The sequence below is a fragment of the Exophiala mesophila genome, assembly GCF_000836275.1.
Source record: "Exophiala mesophila strain CBS 40295 unplaced genomic scaffold supercont1.1, whole genome shotgun sequence".
Classification (NCBI taxonomy): domain Eukaryota; kingdom Fungi; phylum Ascomycota; class Eurotiomycetes; order Chaetothyriales; family Herpotrichiellaceae; genus Exophiala; species Exophiala mesophila.
Window position 1 is genome coordinate 3,215,793 of NW_015622504.1, and position 26,673 is coordinate 3,242,465.

General features: G+C 51.6%; 7 protein-coding genes across 7 annotated transcripts; 4 read left to right on the plus strand and 3 right to left on the minus strand.

The window, feature by feature from the left end:
* Positions 1-2,138: 2,138 nt before the first annotated feature.
* Positions 2,139-4,139, minus strand: PV10_01030 (uncharacterized protein). Its single transcript, XM_016365187.1, has one exon. It carries the CDS (start codon positions 4,027-4,029, stop codon positions 2,704-2,706), a length of 1,326 nt encoding a protein of 441 aa, XP_016228836.1. The 5' UTR covers positions 4,030-4,139; the 3' UTR covers positions 2,139-2,703.
* Positions 4,140-4,447: 308 nt separating this feature from the next.
* Positions 4,448-6,964, minus strand: PV10_01031 (uncharacterized protein; the record flags this gene model as incomplete). The annotated part of the gene is made up of 1 exon (XM_016365188.1): positions 4,448-6,964. Exon 1 carries the CDS (start codon positions 6,761-6,763, stop codon positions 4,448-4,450), a length of 2,316 nt encoding a protein of 771 aa, XP_016228837.1. The 5' UTR covers positions 6,764-6,964.
* A 1,659-nt stretch (positions 6,965-8,623) lies between these two features.
* On the plus strand, positions 8,624-10,758 carry PV10_01032 (uncharacterized protein). Its single transcript, XM_016365189.1, has one exon. It carries the CDS (start codon positions 9,111-9,113, stop codon positions 10,317-10,319), a length of 1,209 nt encoding a protein of 402 aa, XP_016228838.1. The 5' UTR covers positions 8,624-9,110; the 3' UTR covers positions 10,320-10,758.
* A 71-nt stretch (positions 10,759-10,829) lies between these two features.
* PV10_01033 (uncharacterized protein) lies at positions 10,830-12,767 on the plus strand. The gene is made up of 2 exons (XM_016365190.1): positions 10,830-11,135; positions 11,234-12,767. Exons 1-2 carry the CDS (start codon positions 11,051-11,053, stop codon positions 12,451-12,453), a joined length of 1,305 nt encoding a protein of 434 aa, XP_016228839.1. The 5' UTR covers positions 10,830-11,050; the 3' UTR covers positions 12,454-12,767.
* PV10_01034 (uncharacterized protein) lies at positions 12,691-14,471 on the minus strand. The gene has a single exon (XM_016365191.1). It carries the CDS (start codon positions 14,114-14,116, stop codon positions 12,737-12,739), a length of 1,380 nt encoding a protein of 459 aa, XP_016228840.1. The 5' UTR covers positions 14,117-14,471; the 3' UTR covers positions 12,691-12,736.
* Positions 14,472-14,755: 284 nt separating this feature from the next.
* On the plus strand, positions 14,756-18,280 carry PV10_01035 (uncharacterized protein). The gene has a single exon (XM_016365192.1). It carries the CDS (start codon positions 15,019-15,021, stop codon positions 16,825-16,827), a length of 1,809 nt encoding a protein of 602 aa, XP_016228841.1. The 5' UTR covers positions 14,756-15,018; the 3' UTR covers positions 16,828-18,280.
* Positions 18,281-25,181: 6,901 nt separating this feature from the next.
* On the plus strand, positions 25,182-26,505 carry PV10_01036 (uncharacterized protein). The gene has a single exon (XM_016365193.1). The coding sequence runs from the start codon at positions 25,905-25,907 to the stop codon at positions 26,343-26,345; it is 441 nt and encodes a 146-aa protein (XP_016228842.1). The 5' UTR covers positions 25,182-25,904; the 3' UTR covers positions 26,346-26,505.
* Positions 26,506-26,673: the final 168 nt, after the last annotated feature.

Genomic DNA, 26,673 nt, shown 5'->3' on the forward strand with positions numbered 1-26,673 from the left:
ACTTACAGCGATTATTCTAAACAAGGTGGCTCATCTATTAGATTTCAATCAGACACTTGTTGAAGTTTGGCTGTTGATGATGTAGCTTATTTGTCAACAGCCCCGTTCTCAGCCACATGGACTCTAGGGGATCGCCTTTTGGGGGGGCCGTCGGTACGTCCTACCGAGGGGAACGCTGTACCTAAAGATGAGCGTGATAGGAGTGGTTGCGCAGACTCAGAAGCTAGGAACTATAGGTACCTAGTGACGAATTTGGAGTCGTGTGATGGAAGCATCTCGTCATTAAGAATTTCTTGAAACTTGATGACAGCTTCATTAAAGTAGGTGCCTAACAGTGCCTGGAGAGGTAGACGGAGTACCTGTCAGACGGAGCACCGGCCGACGAGAGGGTTGCAGGGTCCCTTAGGGTGCTCTTGAAATTGTTGCAACCATACAAGACAACCTTGCGCGTATCGTACCTACCAGGTGAGGTACCTAAGTAGGCCGCCTCGGCCTAAGGTAGTCGTTGCAGTCACTCCAGTGCAGGGAAATATATGCATGATCTCGTACTTTCAACTTCCAGAAGACGAAGCTGTGCAGTGCAAGCATCGAGGCGCTACAGCTTATAGGACAAGCGATGGGCCGAGGGGCCATCCACTCGGTCCCCCAAAGTCTACGGAGTACTCACGGAGTAGGTAGGTAGCTAACAACTCGGTTGACTGTTCCCGAGCCTCTAGCTTCTAGGCAGCGGCTAGTGAGCGAGGAACCTGCACAATGCGTCCTAGTCCCTATTATCATTACCTACCTAGGTACCTGAGGACTTGGCCACTGGGCTAGTTGGCTATACTGATATTTGATGATTCTTTTACTTGTCCATTTGTCCTTATAAATAGGACACCTGTTCGGTGTCACCCATCTCCCTCCTCACACACTGTAGTCATGTTTCTCCCCATCTCATCGCGGTGGAACCCTAGCTCGTGTAAGTGGACGCATAAGCAGCCTCTTCTTGCTTGACTAAACATGGCGGATTAAATTGGATCCACTGTTGTGCCTTTGCCGTGAGGCCGTGGAGTGTGGGCTTGGATGAGTAAGCAATTGTAGGAGCCTGACTACGATATGCCTACTGCACTGCGCACAGAAGCTTGTAGGCTGTAGCCGTGGCGCGTACGAGTAGACACTCACTGTTTCGTTCCTCCCCCTTGCGAGCCACCCAGAAGGAATATCCTTTAGGCTGTACGGATATGCCTATCATATCTCACCATAGGCATAGGGAGTCTTCCGATTTCCGCCATTAAGTAGCCGCCCCCAAAGATCCCAACGACACAGGTGACATGTTGTGCTACCATCCTCTATCCTATCCTGGCCTCGTAGTTCGCGCATCAGTCCATCTTTAATGACAACTGATCGACCGTAAGAGTAGCACAAACCCAATGCCATCTTCAGAACAACCTCGGTCTTTGATTCTCGTCATCTCGTACTCCATCTCTGGCTCACCACCTGGGTATTAGCTAAGCCAAACTCAATCACCATCAGCTAACTACTTGGGGCTTTCATTCTCTTCGCTTCGATCCTTCGAATTGAACATCAGCACCCGACAACTGGGGATTTGGCTCACGGTGAATCTGAGGGAATTAAGCCTTTCATCGTGTCACCTCACCCTTGCGAGCACAGGACCCTGTGTCTGAATTGTCTCCAGAGCACGGCACCCGGCTCACTTCTTCGTCCAGCGCCCAGTCCATAAACTCCGGTGTCTCCGGACACCGCATGTGATCCCCTTAATGAGATCATTTAGATTCCTCAATCCAGCCCTGTGACAAAACCCAAGCTTCGCTGGCCAAGGGTCATGAAACAGCAGAGGATAAAAAATTTCGACCTCTTACTTGATTGGATCCAGATGAGCCATGTCATCCCCATGTAGCCCTCCACATTATCAGTCGGCCGTAGATTCCGATTGTTCTCATAAGGATTCAGCCAATCTCTCGTTCCACGACTTTGTCTCTTGGGTGCGTGAGAAACTGTAGCCAACTGTCACTGACCGGTCTGATGAACAACATCAGCCGTTTTTCTTTCCCGTGAGCTCTGTAATCCAGTGCGGGTCAAATTCGCCGACTCACTTTATTATCGAGTAAAGAGGTAGAGCAGCAAGTGGCTTGTTGAGCCAAAGACCAAATGGGATGCCTGAAGTTGCTCTATCCACAAGATCTGCCAAGCGCCAAGTCGTCATAATGCATGTTCTTAGAACATGGCTGCAGCATTGATAGAACGCAGTGCCTTTCCCCAATGTGGTGACGATACGTCGAGTCACCAGCCTCGATCCGGTGCCTCCGTCGCGATTACTGTAAATTTCCTACACACACACACACACAGAATTAGACGATATCCAATGACAAAGCACCTCTAGACAATAGTCGGCCCCGAACGGCCGTCCTTTGCCTCTGATACCGTGCCCAATCGGCCATCGGCTTATTGATGTGTAAACGCGGCCACGCTCAAGTCCGGCCTTCAATTGATGCTCTCACAAACCGTCTTTCTGATTTCCGAGTGGAAATAAAGAAAAGCCTGGACAACTCGTCATGCCCTCCTTGAAAGAGATGAGGCTTGAGGTGATCTGGATCCGTCTTTTGTGGTGGGCTTGTTTGTGCATTGGCCGAGTGTACCCGCCTGGTCAGTCAATTCTTGCCAACCATAGTACTGACCATGCATGCTTCTGCTGCTGACCCTGGATTACAACGTTTCCCACACTCCCTTTCTCACACCATTCGTCATCCCCTGCATGTGATCGGCCTTCCCCTCAGCAATCGCCTCCGCAATCGCCGTCGCAACCCAGTCCTGTTCTCTTCGCATCGACATACCAGCAACGGTTTTGCAGAGGTCAATCTCCTGGATGCTGTGCTCGACATACTTCGTCACCATCTCGATCAATGCAGCCACAGACGAGTTGTCCTTTGGAAAATCGAGAACATCCAATGACACACTGCAGAATTTCAACTTGCTCTCGAGGATCTGCAACGAATGCCACCATTGCACCTCCAATGGAGGAACGAGAATCATTTCATCACTCTTCGCCTCCACTCGATCCCTGGAAGCCGCTAAAGTCAATTCTTGCCAGGCTTGAAATTGACTCATGACACACTCAAGAAGGCCATCCTCGCAAGTCAGCCGATCAACTTCTTGCAAACACTCTGCCAATATCGACAACGGAGCAGGGCCCGGTCCGTCTTGTAGGCTTGACCCTTGTGCGAGCTTATCCATAGCTCGCATGTTCACCACGCTGCTGTGCTCACGGACCAATAGCCCAACCCTTCTTGCCTGTGCCTCGATGGCAGAATATCTTGTGTTCAACTGCTCGCAGATTGAACGCGAGAATCTGCCGGCAGATGCAGTCGACTCACCGTACAGTAGTGACAGTTGTAACAGCTCGTCATTTAGCGCAGTATAGTTGCGCGATTGGGCGTCAACTTCGCTAACATCTGTAGAAGCAACTTGATGCACGTTGGCGAGGGAGGTTGTAGTTGTCTTGGGCTTGGCCGTGCTCGACTGCGTCTTGGAAATATCAAACTCGGGTCGCTTCAATGCGCCGAGTGCATGGTTCCCCCTAGAGGCTTTCGAGCTTGCATTGGTGAATCGCCCTGTGAGAATCGGGGCATCATAGCCGCCGCTGGAGGACTTTTGTGCTGCCGACAATGCGTTGATAGGCCGCTCTCGAGCAGGAATTCTAGCCTGTCCCTGGGAGGCCTTAACACCTCCACGTATCACTGTTGACTTGGGCTTGGCCGCCCTACTGGCATCGAGGGTGGCGGTGGTAGGAGACTCCTCATCCTCGACAGTCGACGCACTGCGAGCGTGTCCTGTATGTCGTCCAATATCACCCTTGCCCACATCTTTGGACACATCTTTGGATTTGGTCTGATACCTTGGCCGTGGTATCTGCAGTTGTGGCTTTCGTCGATCCTGTTGCAGCTGACTACCGTCTTGGGCGACGTGTCTTGTATCGTTGGGAAGTTGCTGAGTCGCCTTCAATGGCGACGGGATTCGAGTCGGTATAGGCATCAAAACACGCGTAGATTCCTGGTTCTACGAGCTGACGCCGAGAAATAGAAAATGCACCGACAGAGCCATGATTGACATAGTCTGTTGTTGAAGATGTGACTCTAGGCTCTGGAGTAGATCCGTTTGTATCCATGCTAGATTCAATCTCGCGTCCCTACCAGAGTTTGGCATATCACGTGGGCTAGCCATGAAACTAGGCAGGTTTGCCGACTGAACATCACCTCTTCACAGATGGTACATTTTCCAATTCTCCTTGCTCAACTTGTCCATTTGTCGATCGTTTTTTGGCTATCAAGGATTTCTATGACCAGCCGCATTGAAGAAGTTGCCACACAACATCATTGTTGTCCCGACATTATCCCAAAGGCCGACGTCAGCGATACGAATTTATTCAGTACATTGCGAATACAACTATATTCTATTTCTTACTGTTTGAGAGATCAACGACTGTTAACCCGTCCAAGCCCGTAGCCTTGAGATCCTTCGAAACAGCTATAGTCTTGCTGACCTTTTTGACATCACTTGTCTCCACAATCTCCACAGTTTTATTCTCTTCCAACGGCCCGTTCACCCAGATTTTCAGCCCTGCCAGCAGATCGCCAGAAGGCTCTTTCAGCCCCTCGCTGACGGCAAGTACTGCGCCGGGGCGGACCAACAACGGCAGTGTGTCAAATTCATGTGTTTCCGTATACCACCTTCCAGGCTCATAAGTCTTGCTCCAGTCGAAATAACTTCTCCACTTGGCTTGTCCCTTGTCCCCAGTCAGCGGCACATAGAAGGTCACCTCCCCGGATTTGCAAAACACTGGCGCTACCAGCAGGCTATCACCGAGCATATACTGGGTATCAATGTTCCAAACATTCGGGTCTGAATCTCCAAACTCGAGCAAGAGTGCTCGCATCACCGGCGTGCCCCGTTGATTGCCCTCAAATGCCATTCGAAGAATATATGGCAACAGAGTGAACTTCCTCTGGACACTCTCCCTCAAGACCTTGCTACAAGCCTCATCCTCACCGGGAAACTGGACCGAGTCGTAGATCCACGGCACACGATAGCTGCTGCTGCCGTGTAAGCGCGAATGACTACCCAGTAGGCCGAATTGTACCCATCTCTTGTAAAGGGCTGGGTCGGGCAGGCCCTCAAAACCTCCAATGTCGTGAGCCCAGAATGCAAACCCTGAGAGACCAAGGCTCAAGCCTCCCCGCAATGTCTCTGCCATCGCTTCGAAAGTACTCTCGCAGTCTCCACCCCAGTGCACAGGAAATTGCTGTCCACCTGCTGTGGCAGATCTGGCAAACAAACAGGCGTCCTTGCCATGGCTTTGCATCGCTTCGAACACAGTTTTGTTGTACAGGTAAGCATAGAAGTTATGCATACGCACTGGATCGCTCCCGTCGTGATACTTGACCTTCTTGGGGTTGAAGGGAATCCGTTCGCCAAAATCGGTCTTGAACGAATCAACCCCGAGGTCCATCAGGCGCTTCATATGGCCTGCATACCATTCACACGCGGCGGAGTTCGTAAAGTCAACGACCGCCATACCTGCCTGCCAATTGTCCCACTGCCACACCGTGGGACGGGCGGTGTCTGCACGCATGATGAAGTAGCCATTCTTCTTGCCCTCGGCGAATAATGGCGAAGCTTGAGCAATGTATGAATTGATCCAGACGCAGATTTTGAAGCCCCTCGACTTGAGGCGGGAGATGTATCCCTTGGCATCAGGAAAATTCTCATCATCAAAGGTGAAGTCGCACCAGGTAAAAGACTTCATCCAGAAAGAGTCAAAGTGGAAGACGGACAATGGAATGGACCGTTGCTTGAATCCGTCGAGGAATCCCGTCACCGTCTCCTCCGAGTAAGATGTCGTGAATGAGGTGGTGAGCCACAGGCCATATGACCAGGCGGGTGGAAGAGCTGGTCGGCCGGTCAGGGCCGTGTACCGGTTGAGGATATCTTTTGGTGAAGGGCCGGAAATGATGACATATTCGAGAGATTCCCCTTGAACAGCAATGTTGACACGGGTGGTTCGTTCCGACTGGACTTCGAGCATGACTTTGCCAGGGTTGTTGATAAAGACACCATAACCACGCGAGGAGATGTAGAAGGGAATGTTCTTGTACGTCAGCTCGCTGGAAGTACCCCCGTCCTCATTCCAAATGTCGACGGTCTGGCCATTCTTTACCAGGGGGCCAAAGCGTTCACCCAACCCATAAATCTTCTCACCCACAGAGAGGTCTAGTTCGAGGAGAATATAGTTTTGGGATTCGGCGTACAGGCCTTCAGAGATGTCGTAACTCGGGGTGTCGGTGTTGGCAACCCATCCGACAGAGCGAAAAGAATGTCCTGTAAGTTTCTTGGAGTTCTGGGAATATGTAAAACCGAGTTTGTTCGGTGTGGTGTTGATGCTTAGGTCCAATGATCCTGTCGAGTATTGTAGAGATTTGCCCTTGTCGTGAATGATCTTAGGCGATGAAGGGGTCTCGTTCAAAGGAAAATGGGGTCCTAAATCCTCTTCACCCGTCCAATGGGAAAACTTGACTGCTGTTGCACCCTCGATTGGCGATCGGACGACGGTGGTCAAGGTGCCACTGTTCAATGTATCTCCTCTATGATTTAGGGGTTTTGTGAGCAGGAGATCAACCTTGTCATCTTGTACTTCAAGTCTCTCGACATTGCCCATCCAATTGAGAGTGACTCCCCCCCTAGCCCTCCACATACCATTGGTGAACTTCATCGTGGCTGAGATGACAACGTTCGAGGTTGTTCCCTTGGTCTAACGGTTTTTATTGCTTTTTGGCTTTGACCTGAAGAGTTACTCAAACTCTTGCACCGCGAGACGTCACAAAAAGCAACCTGGCTTTGCGGAATACTTGTACCAGCACTCATGATGAGACCAAGCCTTGGCCATCATCCACATGGCCAGAAATGTCAAAGAACCGGCGGTAGAAAGGGACAAGATCCGGAGGAAGAGTCAGGATTGAGGCATTGATTGGTAGACAATTTAGGCAGAATTCGCCTAAAGTGCCACGTGGGAAAGCGGGTTTTGTCTGACAGAATGTTGGAAGGTGGCTTGGCCGTACACCATAGTGAGTGACACACTAGGTTCTCCAGACGACAAGTAGATGTGCGACTGTCTGACACGAGCATAATTAGCCGACTCGCCTACAATCACTTGTTGCGCATATCCGCACACATCGTTTCCATTCTGGGCCGCTGAAGAGGGCCTATCAACATATCAACCTCAGGCTTTGCTGGTAGAGAACTCGGGAATTACTTGCAAAGTATGTTCTTTTATGGACAAAGACGTTTAGGTGCAATCGATTCAAGCATATCTAGAACTTCATGCTGCCACGAAGCTGACCTATATAACGTCAACCATCCCAACTGACCACAGGCCGTTGTTCACCATTGCCCTCAAAGCTCATGGACAGTGCCAAAAAGCTCTTTGACCCAGTAGTTTAGAATCTGGGCTCTGCTATGTACATAAGACATTCAAGGCTTCTTGAAAGCGATTGCTTAGCGCCGTCCTGACTTACTGATGCTTCTATCGAGCCCACCTGGTGTTCCTCGTGAGACTCATGTGCCCAGGTGAGAAATTAATGTTGCTTGATCTTGGCGGAAACATCTTGCGCATATTATCAGATGGAATCACCGCTGTGGCGAGGTGCCTGTAGGTAGTGAAATGTCTCCGCAGTCAACACCAGCATGAAGCACTAACGCTCGGATCATCATCAGAGTCTGGACCTTCTGGAGCGCAGCGTTTGAAGAAGCCCAAGTAAACTTCAATATAGGCAAGTTCCAGGAAGAGCCCGGAACTTCCCCGGAACTTCCCCGAAACTCTGCTCGAGTTTACTAGAATGGCCAGGTCAAGAAGGTGAATCGGAGAGGATCCAAACTGCTGGGAAAGGGTATTCCAGTATTCCACGTGGGTGATCCCCGAGAGAATGGAACACATGATGACAGATTCCGCCAACAGCTTCTCATACAGGAATAGCTCAGAGCGAGATATCAGTCACAGAGGCGCTTTTTATTGAAGCGCACGGGCACCAACCGTGGGCATGGACCATCGCTACCACCAGTTTGGGCGGGTGCAGACGAGAGAAAAGTCTCCGGGGCCACATGGATCGAGTAGAGGGTAACGGATGTGGCTGAAGGTCCAGATCGTTGGATCGATAGAAATGAGAGAGGCAGCCCAAAGGAGAAGAATTGATGCTGTGATGGGAAAGACAATCAGACATAAAACCAGAGACAAGTGTACGAAAATGATGTGAACTTAGAACTTTCCAGTGATTTGACACAGTCGTGTAAAACAGAGTCAACTTTGATCAGCTTTCGACATCATAAGCTAACGCTTCATATTCCGAGCACCTGCAAGGATCCCTCCAGGCATTAAAAATCAGCCCAATTACGAATCCACAGCCACCCAGTCACGCCCAGCCGATTCTCCATCTCCTCCCCAGGTACCTGTCGATTAGTCACAGCTTTACCTACCTACCTACCTAACCTACCTACCTGCAATCTACTGTCTGTGCCGTTGTGCCTCAGGTACCAACTGTACTTAATAAGCTTCTTCCCGGCTGTCCCTTAACCGACAAGCAAACGCCCAAACAGCCAAGAATTGAGACAACTCTGGCTAGCTCGCCTACCTCCTTAGGTGGCATCGACAGCCCGAAAGGGACACCGTGAGCCCCTAAACTGAAGTTTAGGCAATCTCGATTGGCGTGCAGAAACCCACCTGGCACTTGCTCACAGCACCTATTGAAATCCCCACAAGCAAAAGTTCGAGACCTCTTTGGCGCTCAAGCGTCCCACCTTAATCCCGGGGCCTACATCCCCCAAGAGTCCACTGCCAGTCCATTCCTAAACTCCGTCTTGATTCTCCAACATCATCTCCTCTACATCTCATATTCACCTCCTCTGTTTCTCTGACCAGTCCACCATCCTGGCGCACAGAGTAGACAGCTCTCCAGCAAACTCAAGGGCAACCCGCCTTGGGGTATTGCTGGGCTTCTTCACCCTCTTTAAGCTCTCGAATTGACTCCAATCGACGCTTCAACCCATCATCCTACAGACGCCCAGGAATGCCGCAGACTGTCACCATCACGACCAATATTCCAGTCTTGCCACCACAGACAATAACCGTACCTACATTATGCCGATGTGCACCCTCACCCGTCTCACCCACGTCAACCTCGATTCCTGACCTGGTTGAGATATTCCTGCGCTTTCAGCACATTGGACCCTCCACGACTGTCAAAGGCACCACATCCACCACCATGTCAACGCTGACAAACGCCACGATGAAGCCCTCCGCTATATCCGTCCCATCTCTCTCCCCCCTTCCATCTGACCTGACGCCAAAGGTCTCTGCAGAGAAAATACAAATACCCCCTTCTCCAACAGACCAACAAGATGACCTCGACTTCAGCCAGCCTTTGGCTTCTCGCCTGCCACCTACACCCGAATCCCCAACTATTCGCAGCCCAAACCCAAACCAGTTCATCACACCATCCAGACCACGAGAAGGATCGCCCCAGAGAAAAATAAGACCCTCACCAGGGTATGGTGTCACAGCGATGCCTCACCAAATGCAAAGAGCACACTCTTCCCCTGGGGTCGATTCGTCAGGCCGATATGTTCATCCTTATGGTGCTTCGAGGAGACCAATTTCACCTCTACCAGCATCCCGCAGAAGAAGTCCTCTACGATCTACCTTGGATGATGCTTATCCTATTGGTCCATCTTGGAGCGGTTTGAGCATTGAGCCCAACATCCCCGAGAATGAAGAGTTGGAGCTCTCTGGGCTTGATCTATCCCATCCTTCTCCAATCTCATCCATCTCAAACACTTTCCCTCGGTCTAGGAGGCGTACCAACAGTCCTCTGCACCAAAGTGCCAGCGCACCCTCGTTACATGCCCGATCAATCAGCCCGGGTATGCTAGGGAGAACATCCCCTTCACCTTATTTTGCGGCACAACGATATACCAATGAACCATACCCGATGTATTCTTTCAGCTCAGCCTCGAGTATCCCTAGCACTCCTACCTCGCTCCGGTCTCGATCTCCTTCTATCAGCTCTCTGGAAACGATCGAAGACACGCCTGATGCTGAAGAGGCGGCTATGTTGGAAGCCGAAGAAGCCAGCCACGGACTGGACGAGGGCGAGCCACGTCGGAACTCGATGGAATCTCGAGGAAACAGCCTTCGGAGCAACAAAGAGAGAAAACGGTGGTCAGTGTGTGGAGCCGAGCGAAGAGCAGATTTCTATCTCGAACCCATTGAAGAATGAACCATTTTTACGACCACAGGATTTCCTTGCCCTCCAACCAAAGGTCTTGCTTGCTCTTAGGGAGCGGAAATTGTTACGAGAGGCATCAGTCCATGTACAAAGATACCCCATTGTGGCAGTCGAGCTGCCATATGTTTACTTTTTTATATCACGATACGGACCAAAAGGTCAGACGTCCGTGTATCCTTCATCCGCCAGTCACGGGAGTAGTCACAGACATGGGCAGGGCGGCCCCACTGAGGGCAGAACAAAATCACAGCTATGAATTATGAGACAGTGGATCAATACATTTGAGGTTTCCTCCTCATTGCTACAAGACTCGAAGATAAAAACATTTACTGTCATTCAGCTTTCCTTGTAGTTTGTTTGGATTTCTTTGAAATGTTGTGACACATGCCATTCGGCGATGAATAAGATGATGCACGTCTCAGCCTTGGACGACATCCCTGCATGCCAGTTAGAGACTAGCGTGAGGGCGTAAGGCTGAGGCATGCATCGATCCCCAAACCACAAATCTGGCCAGACCAGGGACGAGGGACTGTCCTCGAGGTTTACACTGTCCTGCGCCGAGGACATCTAACAGTCATTGACGATCCTACTTCTCAGCTGGACCCTCCCTGACCATACTCCGATCACCTTGGTCACATCAGTCATACATGTCGTGGCCGACAAGTGCAGGGCTTGTGTAGCTCTGAAGAGCATCATCCCCCAACATATCAATCTAGCCCAGCATGAACTCGTTCGAGAAGCAGGGCCTAGATGAGGATGCGTTTGGTGATAAAGGCATCTCCAGCCTCAGGACATTTGATGCCTTCCGTGAGTACTTATTCAGACCTTCCACCCTTGCAACTTTCACCACTCCTGCATCAGCCCACATGTGCAGTCTTACAATGCTGACGAGGCTGTTCTCACAGCCAAAACCAAGGCCAGCTACACATCAGCGACCGCCCGCGGCGGACAGTGGACGCTTGCCATCATCATCCTCTGCACATGCCTGACCTTTACCGAATTAATGACATGGTGGGCAGGCACCGAGTCTCACCATTTCAGCGTCGAACGGGGTGTGGGCCATGAACTTCAACTCAATCTCGACCTAGTGGTTGCGATGCCATGCCACGACCTTCACGTCAACGTACAAGACGCTGCCATGGATCGCATCATGGCCGGGGACCTATTGACCAAAGAAGACACCAATTTCGCCATTTGGGCCGACCCCAAGAAATCACGCATTAATCTACGCAAGCAAAAAGGCAAGAAATCATACCATGGCCTCCACGCAGGCGACCGCGAACGGCAACAGGCCGAAGAGGAAGACTCACACGTCACCCACGTCCTCGGACACATGCGCGAGAACAAAGGCAAAAAATTCGCCAAATCCCCCCGCATCCCACGCCAGATGCCGCTCGACGCATGTCGCATCTACGGCAGTCTCGAAGGAAATAAAGTCCAGGGTGATTTCCACATCACGGCGCGTGGCCATGGGTACATGGAAATGGGTCTACAAACTCACCTGGACCACGCAACATTCAATTTCTCTCACCACATCAACGAACTCAGTTTCGGTCCTCACTATCCCAACTTACTAAACCCGCTCGACAAGACGTCTTCGTCGACCGAAGCCCATTTCATGCGCTATCAATACTTCCTCTCCATCGTACCGACCATCTACACGAAACGAAAAGTCACCACTCGTGACGGTAGTCTGGATCCCGCGGCGGTACCTCAACCCCCGACACTGGACCTCGCACCTGACAAGACCACCAAATCGAAAGACGGACACGTCCTCCACGTGCCGAATCCCAAGTCGCGAGTCGACTCTAAATCCGTCTTCACCAACCAATATGCAGCGACGTCGCAGTCGCGCGAAGTCGCCTCCAATACCGTTCCGGGCGTGTTTTTCAAATACGACATTGAGCCGATCCTGTTGATCGTGAGTGAATCACGTTCCGGGTTTCTGGGCCTATTGGTCCGAGTCGTCAATGTCATCAGTGGCGTTCTTGTCGGTGGAGGATGGCTGTTCCAATTGACTGAATGGGCTACCGAGGTCTGGGGTCGTAGGCTGAGACGCAGGGCGACGGGAATGTTGGGGGTGTCTAATGGAGATTTGAATGGTGGTCTGGATCGGAAGAGATAAATCCGAGCAGAACGTTGGAATCTAACAAAGACTATTTGCCAGTCTTGATAGTGGCATGTTCTGCAGCGTTTTTATGATTTTCCTACGGATTCTAGAGTGCATGTGATTCCAATTGGCACGTACTACGACACTCGATCACAGGAAGAGGAGGCCTGTCTCATGAATGGATTGGTTACAAAAGGCACAGGGAGGGAGGATGAAATAGAAAGGCCATCAGCCTAAATTATTGATTCAATCGACCATTGGAAGACCCGGGTTGCTTGATGAATCAAATCTCTTCCAATCAGATTGGCTCACTTTTGATGCTACTAAACTCACTCTTGGGTGTCGTCGGTCTACTATCGTCCTCACCACTTCTCTCCTCCCTCTCCCTCTTCTCTCGCTCCCTAGCCTCTTTGGCAGCTTCTCGGTCCTTTCGTCTCTTTCTTCGCTCCTCCTTTTCATCTTCCGCGCTCATGACATTAGACGCAGCAGTGAGTGGACTAAGGCCCAAACCAGCGACGAGACTGTCCCGCTTTTCTCTCTCCTTAGTTTTCCGGCGCACACTTGCTGTACTACTGACACTGCTCCCACGGCGGACACGCTCCGAATGGGGTTTTTCTCCTGCACCGTCCAGCTCGAGATGCGGCGTAGTCGAGCGGGAAGAGTTCCTGCTGTGTGTTGAGTCCGAGCGAAGTCCATTTCTACGACTCTTGATGACAGTGGAGGAAGGTCGAGAACTCCCGTCCTTGTCCGGAACGGAGCCATGTCGGGTTACGTGGTGGCTGCGAGGGTGTTTCTCAAGATCATAATGTCTGCGCGGAGGATGGTGTGCAAATAGTCGCCACGACCCAGTCCACCACTTCCAACCGCCAGCGTGCTTTGCTTTGGCTCGACGTTGAAGGTCTAACTTCCTGCGGAGAAAAGCCCGACGCTCATTTTCCTTGTCCCAATACTCTGAGCGGTACTCTTCCCAATTCTCGCGAAATTCAGGGCTGAATGCCTTGGGTAGGAGGAGAAGCAGAATGTGGTCACCTCCTTTGGCCAGGTCTTCTTCAATAATAGAGCCATCCTCGTGCTCGACGAGGTGCCAGTCTGAGCCACCGGCTTCACGCCACATGCCCAACGGTAGAAGGAATGAGAGAGAACCCAGAAGTTCTCGCCAGATTTTGCCGCGCACCACGACGACTCTTAGATTGAAACCTCTGAGGCCTCGATTCGTAGTGCCCAGCCACCTCCTGGGCCATCGAATTCCTCGCTCCCATTGCCCAGTTCCCCAGACCAACAGGACTGTAATTCCACCGCCCATCAGGGCAAGCTTTTCAGACATTTCGACCAACCAATAGACAGAACCTCCAAGACCGGTGCCATCCTCGCGGGGACGGAGGAAAAGAGCGTAGAAGAAGAAGCCGTTCCAGAGACCGAGAAGTAAAGTGAAGAAAGTGTTGAGCCTGCGCCGAGAGACAAGGTGGAGATATTGCGCACGTAGGGAGGACTCTAGGATGAGGAGGTTGAGGTAGATTTGAGGTGGGGATGAGGGGAGGTTTGATAGAGCAGGATCAGGCGTATATTTCTCGGTCTGTGACGTTCGACCTAGAGCTTGAAGGGGCGCAGTTGCTGGTGGTTTGGCATTGGCGGGGGGTGCTCCTTTGACGATCTGATTGAGACGGCTTTCGGACGCCATGACGAATGTGTTGTGTCTTGTATTTTTCACCTTGGTGCCATTGGGACTGTGGATCGGGATAGGCTCTGCATATAATGTCGCAGGGTGCTGGAAGGTGTTTAATGACAGTGCTTGTTACCAGGAAAGCGGCCCAATTCGCGACATGTGCGGATGGCTGTTGGGGATGGGAACCTGAATTCAACACCAAGTTAAGTCTGGGCGACCTACGAGTCTGTCGTGATGATCAGACTCCAGGACGTGACTTCACCTGTGGTAGGGAACAGACAGTAACGGAGTTGTGGTTGTGCCAGCTGGTGACGGTCGTTGGCGTTGGTCTCAGATGATCTCATTCGGCGTTGGGAGTCGTAGGGAGTGGAGCCGGAGGAGCAGCGGGAGGAAGTCGGAGTGGCAGGTACGATTGAGTTCCTTCCCCAAGCTGACTGTTGGAGTATTGTTATCGAGGCAAGTGCACCCCTATGCCCCCCAAAAGAAGTCAACAGTCGGTCCTGCCTTAACTCCAGCCACGGGTATTGCTTTTCTCCGATCCGCAACTCCATACAACGAATGAAACTCGGGGAAAGAATGGGACTGCGGCTCATCAATTGGATGGTGCCTGGCTCTTGCTGCGACATTTTGAGACCTCAATTCTCGTCCGTCGACCTCATATTTGCCATCGCCCTCGCTCGCTTCCCCTGTAGCACACAGACGGTGACCTCCTCAATGATCAAATACACCATGTCTACCACGTCTATCTAGAGCCTAAGTGCTACCAGGTTCGATCTTCGTTTCCTTGTTATAGACACTCTCCTTTAATTGATTTATTTCTCCACTCGCCCGCCTCCCAGTTTGACTTCCTCCCCAACCTTTTCAATCTTGGTCGCCGTCAGCATTCTGAGGCTGGCCAAGTCCTTTGATTGTCGCGTATGAGTTGTACGGTGGCATCAACTCTGAGAGTGACAGTTCCAGAGCACATCAGCCTGCACCGAATCCATCCGCATCTCCTCTTCCGCTCCCAGTCCACCGCCACTTTCCCTGCCCAGGAGAACCTTCCTCCGACCTCTCGTCGTCCACCCACCATGTCGACTGATGCTGCTGAAAGCGATAGCGAGGTCCACGGCCGTTCCCAGCAGAGTCCCCTCGCATCCCAACGCGCCAAAGCAGAGAATCCCAGACGCAGCAGATTCGAGAACCTCTTTCCTCTGGGCTACAAGGAGGGCTTCAGTCAATGGTGGACTGCTCTGCCCGCCGCTCAAGCTGAACATGCTGTTCTTTCTCACATCCCCTACCTTCAGAAACCACCTACGCATACTCAGACTGGTTCCGAGCCACCCTCAGTCAACCCTTCTACTACTTCTCTGAATTTCTCTGGCGATGCATTCGCGTCCCCCACCACAACAAATTCCATCACCGATCCTCATGGGCCACGAACATGGTACTCGCGCATGGTTCCCCTCTCCGGCAAGAATCGAGCTCTGAATGAATTCTCAGTCCAGCGGACAGGAGAAGAGGCCGACCACAGCCTGGTCATTTTACATGGATATGGAGCTGGCCTAGGCTTTTTCTACAAGAATTTTGAGCCTTTATCCCGTGCACCCGGCTGGCAGTTATATGCTTTGGATATGTTGGGCATGGGTCGATCGTCTCGCCCACCGTTCAAGATTAGGTCCAAAACTCGTGAGGAACAAATCACCGAGGCCGAGGCTTGGTTCATCGATGCTTTGGAGGAATGGCGAATCAAGAAGAACATTGACAAGATGACCTTGGTTGGACATAGCATGGGCGGCTACATGGCTGTTTGTTATGCCCTCAAATATCCAGGCCGGCTGAACAAGCTGATCCTCGCCTCTCCTGTGGGAATTCCCGAAGATCCTTACGCCACTCAAGCCGCTATGCCCGAACCCCCCGAGTCTACTTTACAGAACGAGTTCACTCAGGATCAGGAGACCCAGACTGTCACCAGCGCAGATAACAATAATTTCCTCAACGCCCGCAAAAAGGCCGAACAAGCTCAACAAAAGCCCAACCCCAGCCGCGCACCTGTGGGTGGCACCGACGGCGAAGCCGTAGCTCCTCGACGCCCGCTACCCAAGTGGTTGACGTACCTATGGGATGCAAATATCAGTCCCTTTAGTTTTGTGAGATGGTCAGGGCCTCTGGGCCCGAGACTGGTTTCTGGGTGGACGAGTCGAAGGTTCAGCCATTTACCACCTGAAGAGGCCCTTTCACTGCATGACTACAGTTACAGTTTGTTCCGGCTTAGGGGGAGCGGGGAGTACGCATTGGCTTATATCCTCGCGCCCGGCGCCTTTGCGAGGAGCCCACTGATCCGCCGCATCCATGGCGTAGGACGGCAACTCTTACCACCCCACAACTTGACTCCGTCCTCTCCTTCTGATCTCGCTCCCTCTCCGGTGACTCAGGCTCGGGAGACTGGCGTCCCAATCGTCCTTATGTACGGTGAGAATGACTGGATGGATGTTAAAGGTGGACACGCAGCGAAGAAGGCCATCGACGCCGCGAGAGAGAGGCATTTACGGAACGCCTCCCCAGAGGACGCTGCCAATGACCAGGGAGGAGCCAAAGTCGTCATAATCAAACAGGCAGGTCATCATGTCTACCTCGACTCACCTGATGAATTCAACGATGTGATGCTGAGAGAAATGGATGATGTGGTTAAGAGAAGCAAAGGCACAAAGAGAGGCGGCGTTGGAGGGGTGGAAGTTGTACCTTGATGGAGCCAATCTTGAGACACTGGATTTTATGTCTCTCCATGCGGTCTGGATTCAACCCCAGTCTGAGTTGCTCGCCACAGCTGAGCACATTGCAGTTTTCTCTGCTTCTTTGAGGCCTATGACTTTGGGGGCCATACTACTTGGTGGCGGTGTACTCGCAACTTGCTGTCTGGTGTGCTGTGACTTCAAGTCAGCCTTTCGAGGTCATGTCACGAGAGTCTGGATATTGCATTTTGCAATGGATCATGGCAAGTCATGTTGCCGGTGATACCACCAGAGTGCCGTGTCAGGTGCAAGCGTCGCCATCCACTTCAGGCGTTGTGCGGAAACCTATGATAGATTGATGAACTTGAACAGGAGCGATGGTTGTTTAGGAGATTGCAATCGTCGAATCAGGCCTGTCATTTTAGATGTATTCTAGCGCAAAATAGACCTTGGACTTGAACAGGGTTACGCAAAGCGACTATGCAGACAGCGATAGAGCTCTCGATGGGCCAGGTTACAAGGCTGTGGATCCTGATATTCAACGTCTTGACCTCGGAGTTTGTCTACGATAGGCTTGGATCAGGCAAACCACCGACCTTCCAGAGAGTTTCGACTTGGAACTGGAAGTCGAGGGTCACAGGGTGTTTCTCCACTCTCGAGACTAGAAGATCATCATTGCAGGAAACTTCAAAACAGACCGACCAGGTTTCTCGTTCAGATCCCTGCCCAAATAGTACGAAGTTACAAGCCGTCAGCTACTGAGTTTGGTCGTAGCCTGGCGGCATCTGCCTACCTTGAGGGTTCATCACATCGATTTCGAGAATAAGGCAAGCCACGCCTGACTGACGGATTACTCGGAGCAAGATTGTTGTTTCTCGGAACCATGGGGTGGCCAAGGGGGTGGCAGGTAGTTCATCTGATGATGCGTACGAGTTCTCTCTCTCACACTCCGTACCTGTTGGATTTGCATACATAGGGCTGACGGGCTGACAAATGCCAGGTGGGATTGGGATAAGTGAACAAGATTTGTGGATCAACAAGGAAGTCGTATCGATATGATTTGGGGGCTGTTCAACTGTCCTTCTGTCCTTCTGACTCCATGATTACGGAGTACTGCGAGGGGTCGGGATGTGCCGCACCGACCGGCTGTCGATCCTGGGTGTCTGATCGTCGAACGATAATCTCCTGATGTTTGATGATAATGCATGCATTCTCACTTCCATGATCGTCAGTGATTGTTCTAGGGAGCGAAGGGAAGGGAAAAGAAGGGGAAACTAGGCAGGGCAGGGCAATCATCTCACCTCCGGTGGGGATGAGACTTTGACGGCTCGTATAGACGGCTTATGGGGATGATAATATAATATGAGAGTTAAAGAGTTATTGGGAGAGGTGTATGAATAGCATCATTTGGGTGTCGTATTCGTTAACTGATTCAACGGCGTAAGCGTTAGTCTTCCTCGTGATATTGGAAAGAATGATTCCAAACCCTCAGTCACATTGTTAGCTAATACTTACATTCTATCGTCGAGTTCCTTGAAGTCGAAAACTTTTGGCTTGTATAATCAGTGTAGCTATGATTTTAGATGTTAGCAAGTGGAAATAGATTTCACGTGATTATTGTTCTATGAGTATATTATTAGTACGACGAGCGGAAGGAGTCGTTTCGTCTACATGATCAGCATAAGGGGCACGTTACCAAAGGTCGGTCGACCGCTTTAACTATCATGCATACAGAAGAATTGGCAAGATACGGAGTACTTGCATACGGAGTAGTATGATAGAGTCATAAGTCCTCCCCTTAGAACACCTGGCGGTATCACTTCATGAATATTGGGGCCGCTAAGTAAAACCGGCACCGAGCTCCTCGGCACTGATAGACTCCCTGTTCAAGTACTCGACAGGTCCACACTAACTTAGGATGATAGACCAGCTAATACTATCTCCTTCTTAGTAGTCTACGACTTGGAAGGTGATACGGCCTTGGATGCAATCAACAATGAGGCCCCTTTCCCACCTCCGGGGAGGGATGTTGAACCCCGTGTTCTCGACTTATGAGGTATTTGACTAGGCCGCGGACGTCTAGCTGAGAGTTTTCACGAACGAGTGGGCACTTACTACCTACCTTCAAACAGTAATAGTCCTTTCAGCTTACTCCGTATAAGCCCTTGAGGTTCGTCCGATGGGCTGGCTGAGACTACACGGAAAAAAGAAAAACCACCCGTGGTGTCTTGCATTCACGTCTCGCTTGGATGCACATGTATCCTATACCGGCGATGGCAAATAGTTCTTAATCAAGCACAAGTTTTCTTCAGGCTTGCGATGATGGCGAAAAGTATTCCTTCATGTCCGAACAAGGGAAGAAGTGGCCCGGAAGCAAAGGAAACTGTGCCGTCGCCATTCTCATACTTCGGGACATGGTGGCGATGAATCACGATCAAGAGCGCTTTCTGCCCGTACATTGGGCGCTGGCGCCATGGTGCCTGTGGCAAAATGCAGCATGGTTCATTGCGAGTGGTGGACATGGCATTGTGATGCAGGTGACAGGATTGGACAGGATGTAGTTAGTAGTCTCTCTCCTTGTCGATAGCAATGTTGGTCTTGTAGATTGGGCTGAGATGGCATTGATGGGAACCAGTCTGATGATGCGTTATGACCCGGCGCGCTGCAGGTGCACGACGGTACAAATCGGATATCATTCATGTTCGTCCGGTCTTGTTAGGCCTGGCCTCGATTTGTTGATTGATGTCGAGTTGTCGATCAAGCCAGAATATTTGCACAGGATTCAGTGGGCCCTCGAGCCTTGTCCTAACCTGATCAAGAAGCCATCGAATGAAGGAATCCATCACCACCGTCGTGTGAAGTGGCACGAATGGGTAAGCTCGACTAAAACACCAGGACCGATTCCAAGGCAGTTCGCACGCACTTTGCTTATTTGGTGATGAGTTGGACCAGGACGGGGCCTTCTCAAGTCTGGACTCGACTCTACTGGACTTTGCATGATCCAGAGAGATCCGTTCGACCTCGGTTGCCAGATAGGTCCAAGGAATGTGAGATCCTTCTAGGTAAAAATCACATGTGCTACCAGCAACCCAGGAGGCTAGTGCGCATAGACCTGCAGGAGCAGAGAGGGCCCCTCGGGCACATCAGCGGTTTTGAATCGGCGGTCCGGCCCTTCTTGAGATTATGCACAGACGCGTGGTCAGAGTGGCATGGTTGGCATGATAGGCAAGGTCGGCGTGGTTGGCTCGCTTTTGTTTTGCGCAATAGCGTGGGGGGAACGGGAGATGAGGTTCCTGGGAGTGCCAACGGGTGCTTGAGATAAGAAGGCATTCTCAGCAACATCAGAAATAGTTAGTAGTAGTCTCCTTGGTAGCGCAGTCCGCACACGCACAGACAATAGCCGACTATGTATAGCCTCGGCCAGTCTGACGACTGAGGTCATGCATTCATTTCTTTCGCTTGGGAGCGACGAGGGGATGAATATCCAAACCCTCGCTAGTAACAATGATGATAATAGTGGGATGAGTATCATGGGTCATCTGGTGCTGAGTCGATCTGGCCTAGCATGCCCGAATAGACCTGTGGGATTGGTGGGAACTGGCTATCAGTCCTCCGAATTCCAGTGCTAGATTATCAGGGTCAATTCGACACGAGCCACACGACAGAGCACGTCCATACGAACATGAGTCGGACGTTTTGCTCCCTGGTGCAAGGTCTACACATTCTTCCTCGTGCCTCGATAGGCGGGCACCGTCAGGTCAACTAAAGAACAGCGACGTGAGCACATAGCTATCAGCGCACAGAACGGAGACCTGCATTTCTCCTGCATTTGCTCATGGCCCTAGCACGAGGTTCAAAACTTGACGTTGATGTCAAGGCTTCGACGAGCATGTGGGGACAGTGGCCCGGGTGCCGTACTCCTTGCCATCTTGGTCCACCTTCAGGAGACAGGAGGCATGAGAGTCACCTGGATGGTATACTGTCGTACCCATTCTCATAATGAGGCGCTAGTTTATGTAGCAGAGCCCGAGTTCCAATACTTGGCTGGTTCGACAGCCACACATGCATTGAGTGCCATTTTATGATGCCATCGTGCTACGAATCAAAGGCTAGGTTCGCGCCCGAGGGGCCATGGCTTGGGCGTCGCTCAGTTGTCCAGCCACCGGTATGCTCGTCTGCAAGGCCAGTCTCTAATTTCTCCAGGTCCCTCCAGCTCACTAGTGAGTCTGGGGAAATCATTCATCTGGTCTAGTCATATTGGATTGGGAATAGGGTGGTGGCAGGGTGGGAGCAAAAAGAAACATGCCCCAGACACTGCGTAGTACTCGTAGGCGTCTGCAGACTGCAGTAACCCACGGAGCACGGATGATATTGGTCTTGGACCGATAGAGCACGGCTCCAACTATCCATGGCGGATTGGAAACAGGTGGAGAGCATGGCTTTGATACCTACTGTAGGTACAGTACTGCAGGCACTGCGGCTAGCATGAATTGTGCAGAGACTCAGGCATTAGGGAGGTGCATGTCGGCGAGTGACTACTGGCTGAGCGTGGCTTCAAAGGCTCCGTTGCCAACCTGGCCAAGCCTAGCGCTTCAGACTCACAGTGGCACGGTGGAACTGGCTGGCGTGCCTGGGTCAATTGACAATTGCAAATTCCACAGCAGCTTGGAGATGTGTTTGTTTCTTTGGCTCTTCACATGATCCGGGGTAAGCGAGATTGGCGTTTTGTTGGATCTGGAGAAGTCAAGACTTGTCCTAGGCAGTGGCGGGGCGTGTGTGTCGGAGCCTGAGAGGGCCGAGGGGCCCCTCTGGCCCCTCTGGCGCTGAGAGGCGACATCCATGCCCCATGGGTGGCGTGGTTGGAAACGTGTTAGAGAGTTTGGTTCGTGAAAGATGCCCTCTGGAGGATAAACGATGGCTTGATGGCTGGTTGGCTTGGAGTGCACATCACCGACTAAAAAAGTCTTCCCCGCATTGTTGGCAAAACACCATGTGTAGGTATAGTCGCCCTCTAATTTTACTTAGAATTCAGGCGTTGAATGGGGACTTGAGACTTGGTCAATGACAAGAGGCATTGTGATTTTTCTTTGACAATGATTATCACCATGTCTCGTATGTATGTACATGCTGTCACTTGCCGATTAAGCGATGCTCGCCTGAACCCTTTGATCGACGTGATCATCGTCAAGTACTGCACTATGGGCAACAGCGACTGTACATAGGTGGATCTTTCAGTGCGCTGGCTGGCGGACGTGTTGATGATGGAACATGATGAGGATGTCCATAGACCTGACTGTATCGTTGGGGGGGCCGCCTAGGGGGTGGGTGTGACGAAGATGGATCGTGACAGAAGAGCTAACGACAGAAGCGATTGAAAAACTGTGTACGGAGTAGTTGGAAAGTCCTGACTGTACCATACATCAAGTGGAGAGGAAGGTTGAGACGACTCCATCTGCGGCGTGCAAGGGACCACAAGACTACTGCAGGTAGCCGAGGGTATGGACGGGCCTTTCCTTGTCGTAGTGGCAGATCATTTGTGGTCATGATGACTACGCCGGCTAGCTTGTCCACAATCAAGCTTCACACAGGCATGAAGAGCCGTGGTTGTTTTTGATCAGATGTAGGACTCGCATCGAGGTACTCGTATTACGATGCAGATCTCAAACGGATGTGCATATCCTGGAGTTGGTCAGTCAAGAATGCAACACGGGAAGTGCGGCTGGTGCGTCTTCTCTGAGGATTTGCAAACGTGATGAAGCTTTGGCAAGAAGACGAACGAGCGTTGAACCGAGGGATTTCTCCTTGTTGATGAGGACTGTGCACTTGTCATTGTGCCAGGTTAACGACAGGTGGCGCAACGAGGTTTTGGGCCCTCGGGCCTGTCACATCGCAGTTTGAGAAGAAGAACAAGAGGAAGAATCCAAGGAAGCTGCCAAGGAAGAATTGAATGTGGTCACAATAGCAGTAGCAGTGGCAGGTGGCAGGTGGCAGGTGCTCGGACGCAGTGGAGAAACCATTGTTGCACAGAACTGTACATGCCTTCAGGTACTACTAGCTACGAGTAGGTACTACATACTCTGTACATACGCCACGAGATGCGGATGTGGATGCGGATGCGGATGTGTATGCGTAGATGCAGCGGTCCTCGCGCAGTTGCAGTCCTGTATTCCTGGAGCTAGATACGAAGAGCACGTGCGAAGAATTCCAGAGGCAGAGAATTTGAGGCTACGTACTGTAGAGGCTTGAAAACTGAAAACTGAAAACTGAAGCCTGGAGTCTCAAGTGTGCATTCTGCAGCCTGGACTCGTGGGTCATTGTCTGAAGGCAGCCACCAGGAACCAAAGCAGGCAAGACGAACCTTGAACATGTCTTGTGTGGTCAGAAATTGCCATGGTCATGGTCATGGTCATGGTCCGTGAAGGCATGGCAGGCACACACGCCGTCGCTTTCGCCTTCGTTTCACTTGCACTATCGTCAAAAGACAACTCTTCAAGGGAAGAGAATTAGGAGCCAGTCCAAAGCAAGAAGGGACCCCACGCTTTCAAGTGATCCAAGCAAGACACAATCGTCCAGTTTGAGTCAGAGGCGTCTGCACCATGCACACCCTAGAGTGCAAATTTTGATGGTGTGGAGGATCATGCCGGGTCAACGAATCAAATCTGCCTCGTCTACACAGTCGAGGCTAAGGGTCTTATCGCCCATGTCAGCATGCACCCATCGACTGTGCCAGTCTGAAGACCCTCCACTGCCCTCCAAGCCTCCAAGGGTTCAGCATTGACCAACACCTGCCTTCAAAGATGCTTGGATGATGACACCTGCCGCTGGAAACGTGCAACGAGCACCTCTGATTTCACCGAGACCCTTGCCCAAGTGTCTGTCAACATGGGACGCTACATGATACATCCCACAGCAGCAAGCAAAAAGTACGTAAGCTGGGCGACGCTATGCCGTCTTCAAGAACATAGTTGCCAACCGTGCCGTCTGGCCCGTCCCTCTACAGGCTGTTTCCGTCACAAGACGACCCTGATGATATTATTATCGACTAGATACGATATCTAAAGTGGTCACCTGAAGTGTCTGTGCGCACTGCTTGTGCTTGGCTTGAACGAGTTTGTCGACTTGATGGGTCAGACACATTTTGTTTTTTAATGCCTTGAGGTAAGAGGGGGAAGTCTCTACGGTCTCCTACAGTACGCATACATAGGTGCCAATGGGGCCAGAAAGCTTTGGCGTGGTGCCTTGATGGCGCGAGACATCCTTGAAGCCAAGGTTGGACGTTCCAGGTGTGTTATTGGTGGACAGTGGAACAAGGAACGAGGGACTTGGGGCAAGGCATTGCTGTCTGGCGCCTTGCTGGCGCCCGGGCGTTGATTGTTATGCGAACGGAGTACGCACCTACAGGATACAGCGCCTTGGACTTAATCCCTGGCTGGCGGACACAGAGCAGTAGGTGCAGAATCCCTAAAGGCGTTCAGACTCCTCCTCGCACTAGAGATGGACAATCGTGGCAGTTCTCTAGGGGGATTGGTGGAGCGTCTCACGCCTAAGAATAAAGCGGGGCGAGTTCTGACGCTGGACTGACCCAAGCTAATCCAGGGCCCAGGCATTCTTTAGGGTCATTCCAGGCGGCAGGGGCCACCTCGGCCCTAGTGCTTGGCCTGCGAAGAAGTCGGTGCATAACCAACTACGGAGTACATTCGATGCAGTGTGAGTGCACAGTACTAAGTACTTGGAGCCTGAGGTGGACTGTATGCTCGAGTTGAGTTACGACTGTTGAGTGGAGCTGATGTTGCTTCACGCCACTGGGCTCTGGAGGGCCGGGCCTGGGGCACGTTAGTGGTGGCAGTGGCATGGGCATGGGCATGAGCATGAGCATGGGTAAGGGCGGGGGCACCCACGACCTGAAGAATCTCCTGTCACAGACTGGATGGGGAGAGCTCGCTGGTGCCGAAGGCGTGAGAAGAGAGACTTTGACCAGAGTCGAATCACCACAGATGGCATGACACACCATAGTGCACTTCTCTCTTCGCTCTTTTCTCAAGGCTCCAGGCCACACCTCTACGAGGCGTGCTAGGCTCCGTGGCTGCTTCTCTCTCTCTGCCTTTGGCACTGGCGCCTTCTCCACATCTCATCTGCGCATCTCACGAGTCACAATTCACAATTCACCATCCACCCACTTCATTCTTCTTCTCAGACACCCACTCCCACACCCATACCCATATCCACTCCCACACTCGACAGACGCTTACTGCGGACACCAGTGTTCGCCAATATACGCACGCACTCTCACACTCTCTCTCTCACACACACACACACACACACACACACACACACACACACACACACACACACACACACACACACACACACACACACACACACACACACACACCCACACCCACACACACCTGCCCACACCTGCGCACATCTTCCCCTCCTCGCCTCTCCCGGCCTGGAGTCCCAACTCCTCCTCCACCCAAATGTCCTCAGGTCCTCAGGTCCCTGGACTCGGGAGTCTGCAGCCTCAGCACTCGTGATCCACTCGTGATACGAGCTAGTAGCAGCCTGCTCGCATACCTTGTTCTATTCCACTTGAAGCTGGCTCGGCTTGTCAATCCTTGGTTCGTTGGTCAGTTGGTTGGTTCATTCATCCATCGACATCCTTCCCCAAACTTCACTTTGATTTCCTTTATCTAACACCTACCTCCCGTCTCCTCATGACCCAAATCCCCCAGCTCTTTTCTCTGATATCATCTCCTCCTGACCAGAACCTTAAGCATTCTCTCCCGTCATTCTCTCCTCCACCTGGTGACAGAGACACGAGACTTACAGGCATCGTCATCGTCATCGTCAGCACCTCAAACCTCACCATCCTCTACACCCTCTCACAATTTTTTCACACGTCAGCCTTGTTGGATCGTGACCAGCGGCCTATTCTGCGTGACCTTTGACTGAGAACCAAATCCTCGTCACTGCCACCACAGCCCCTGGGTCGAGGGTGCCTTGTCTGGATGCTCAACTGCCCACCAAGTACAAAGAGTCGCCAGTCTACCCTCTTCTAAACCATCTCCACCAACCTTTCGTTACACAACATGGATTTCACCATGGGCGACTTTTGTCTGTCCTGCGATGGTCAAACCAATGGCACTGCATTCTGTTCCTCGGCATGTCGTCTCACCCAACTCGATCACCTTGTCGGATCTCCCGCCTCCACCAGCTCATCATGGTCCTCGGTCGAGTCGATTCCCATTCAAGTCACCACACAACGGTCGTCGTTAGCCTCGGGGTCGTCAGCCACTACCACCCATAGCTTTTCTCTTCCCCCGGCCTATGACTTTTCAGTCCATCGAACCACGTCGTCCAACTCACTCTCTCTATCCTTGACCTCTCGACCACACAGTCCCAAGCTCTCTGAACAAGCACGCAACGATCTCAAAGACTATGTCGGTTCCTTTGATCAAACTCGGACATTGAGGCGCAAAGTCTCGATGCAGACCAATGAGGACTGCAGGAGATCCACAAAGACCCAGTGACACTTAACCACCTACGAAGCCGTTGCCCACGGGCAAGACGACATATATCATGTTTTGATGCGCTGATCTATACCCTTGTGTTAATCTACTTTGTCCATGTCAGCATAGCATGTTACTGGTTATCAAAAGCATATTGGCGGGCCCCTAGCCTTTTTTTTGGGACGGCATGACACAGACATGTGGAAGCCTGACCCAGGGCTGTTATGCCACGTTTTGAAGCATTGGCATTGGCCGTTGCAGGGAATGAGTGGGAATCCAGATGGGTTGGGGACGCAGATTCTGGGGAAATGGATCTGTGTCATTATGAAGAGTAATCCTCAGGAATTTG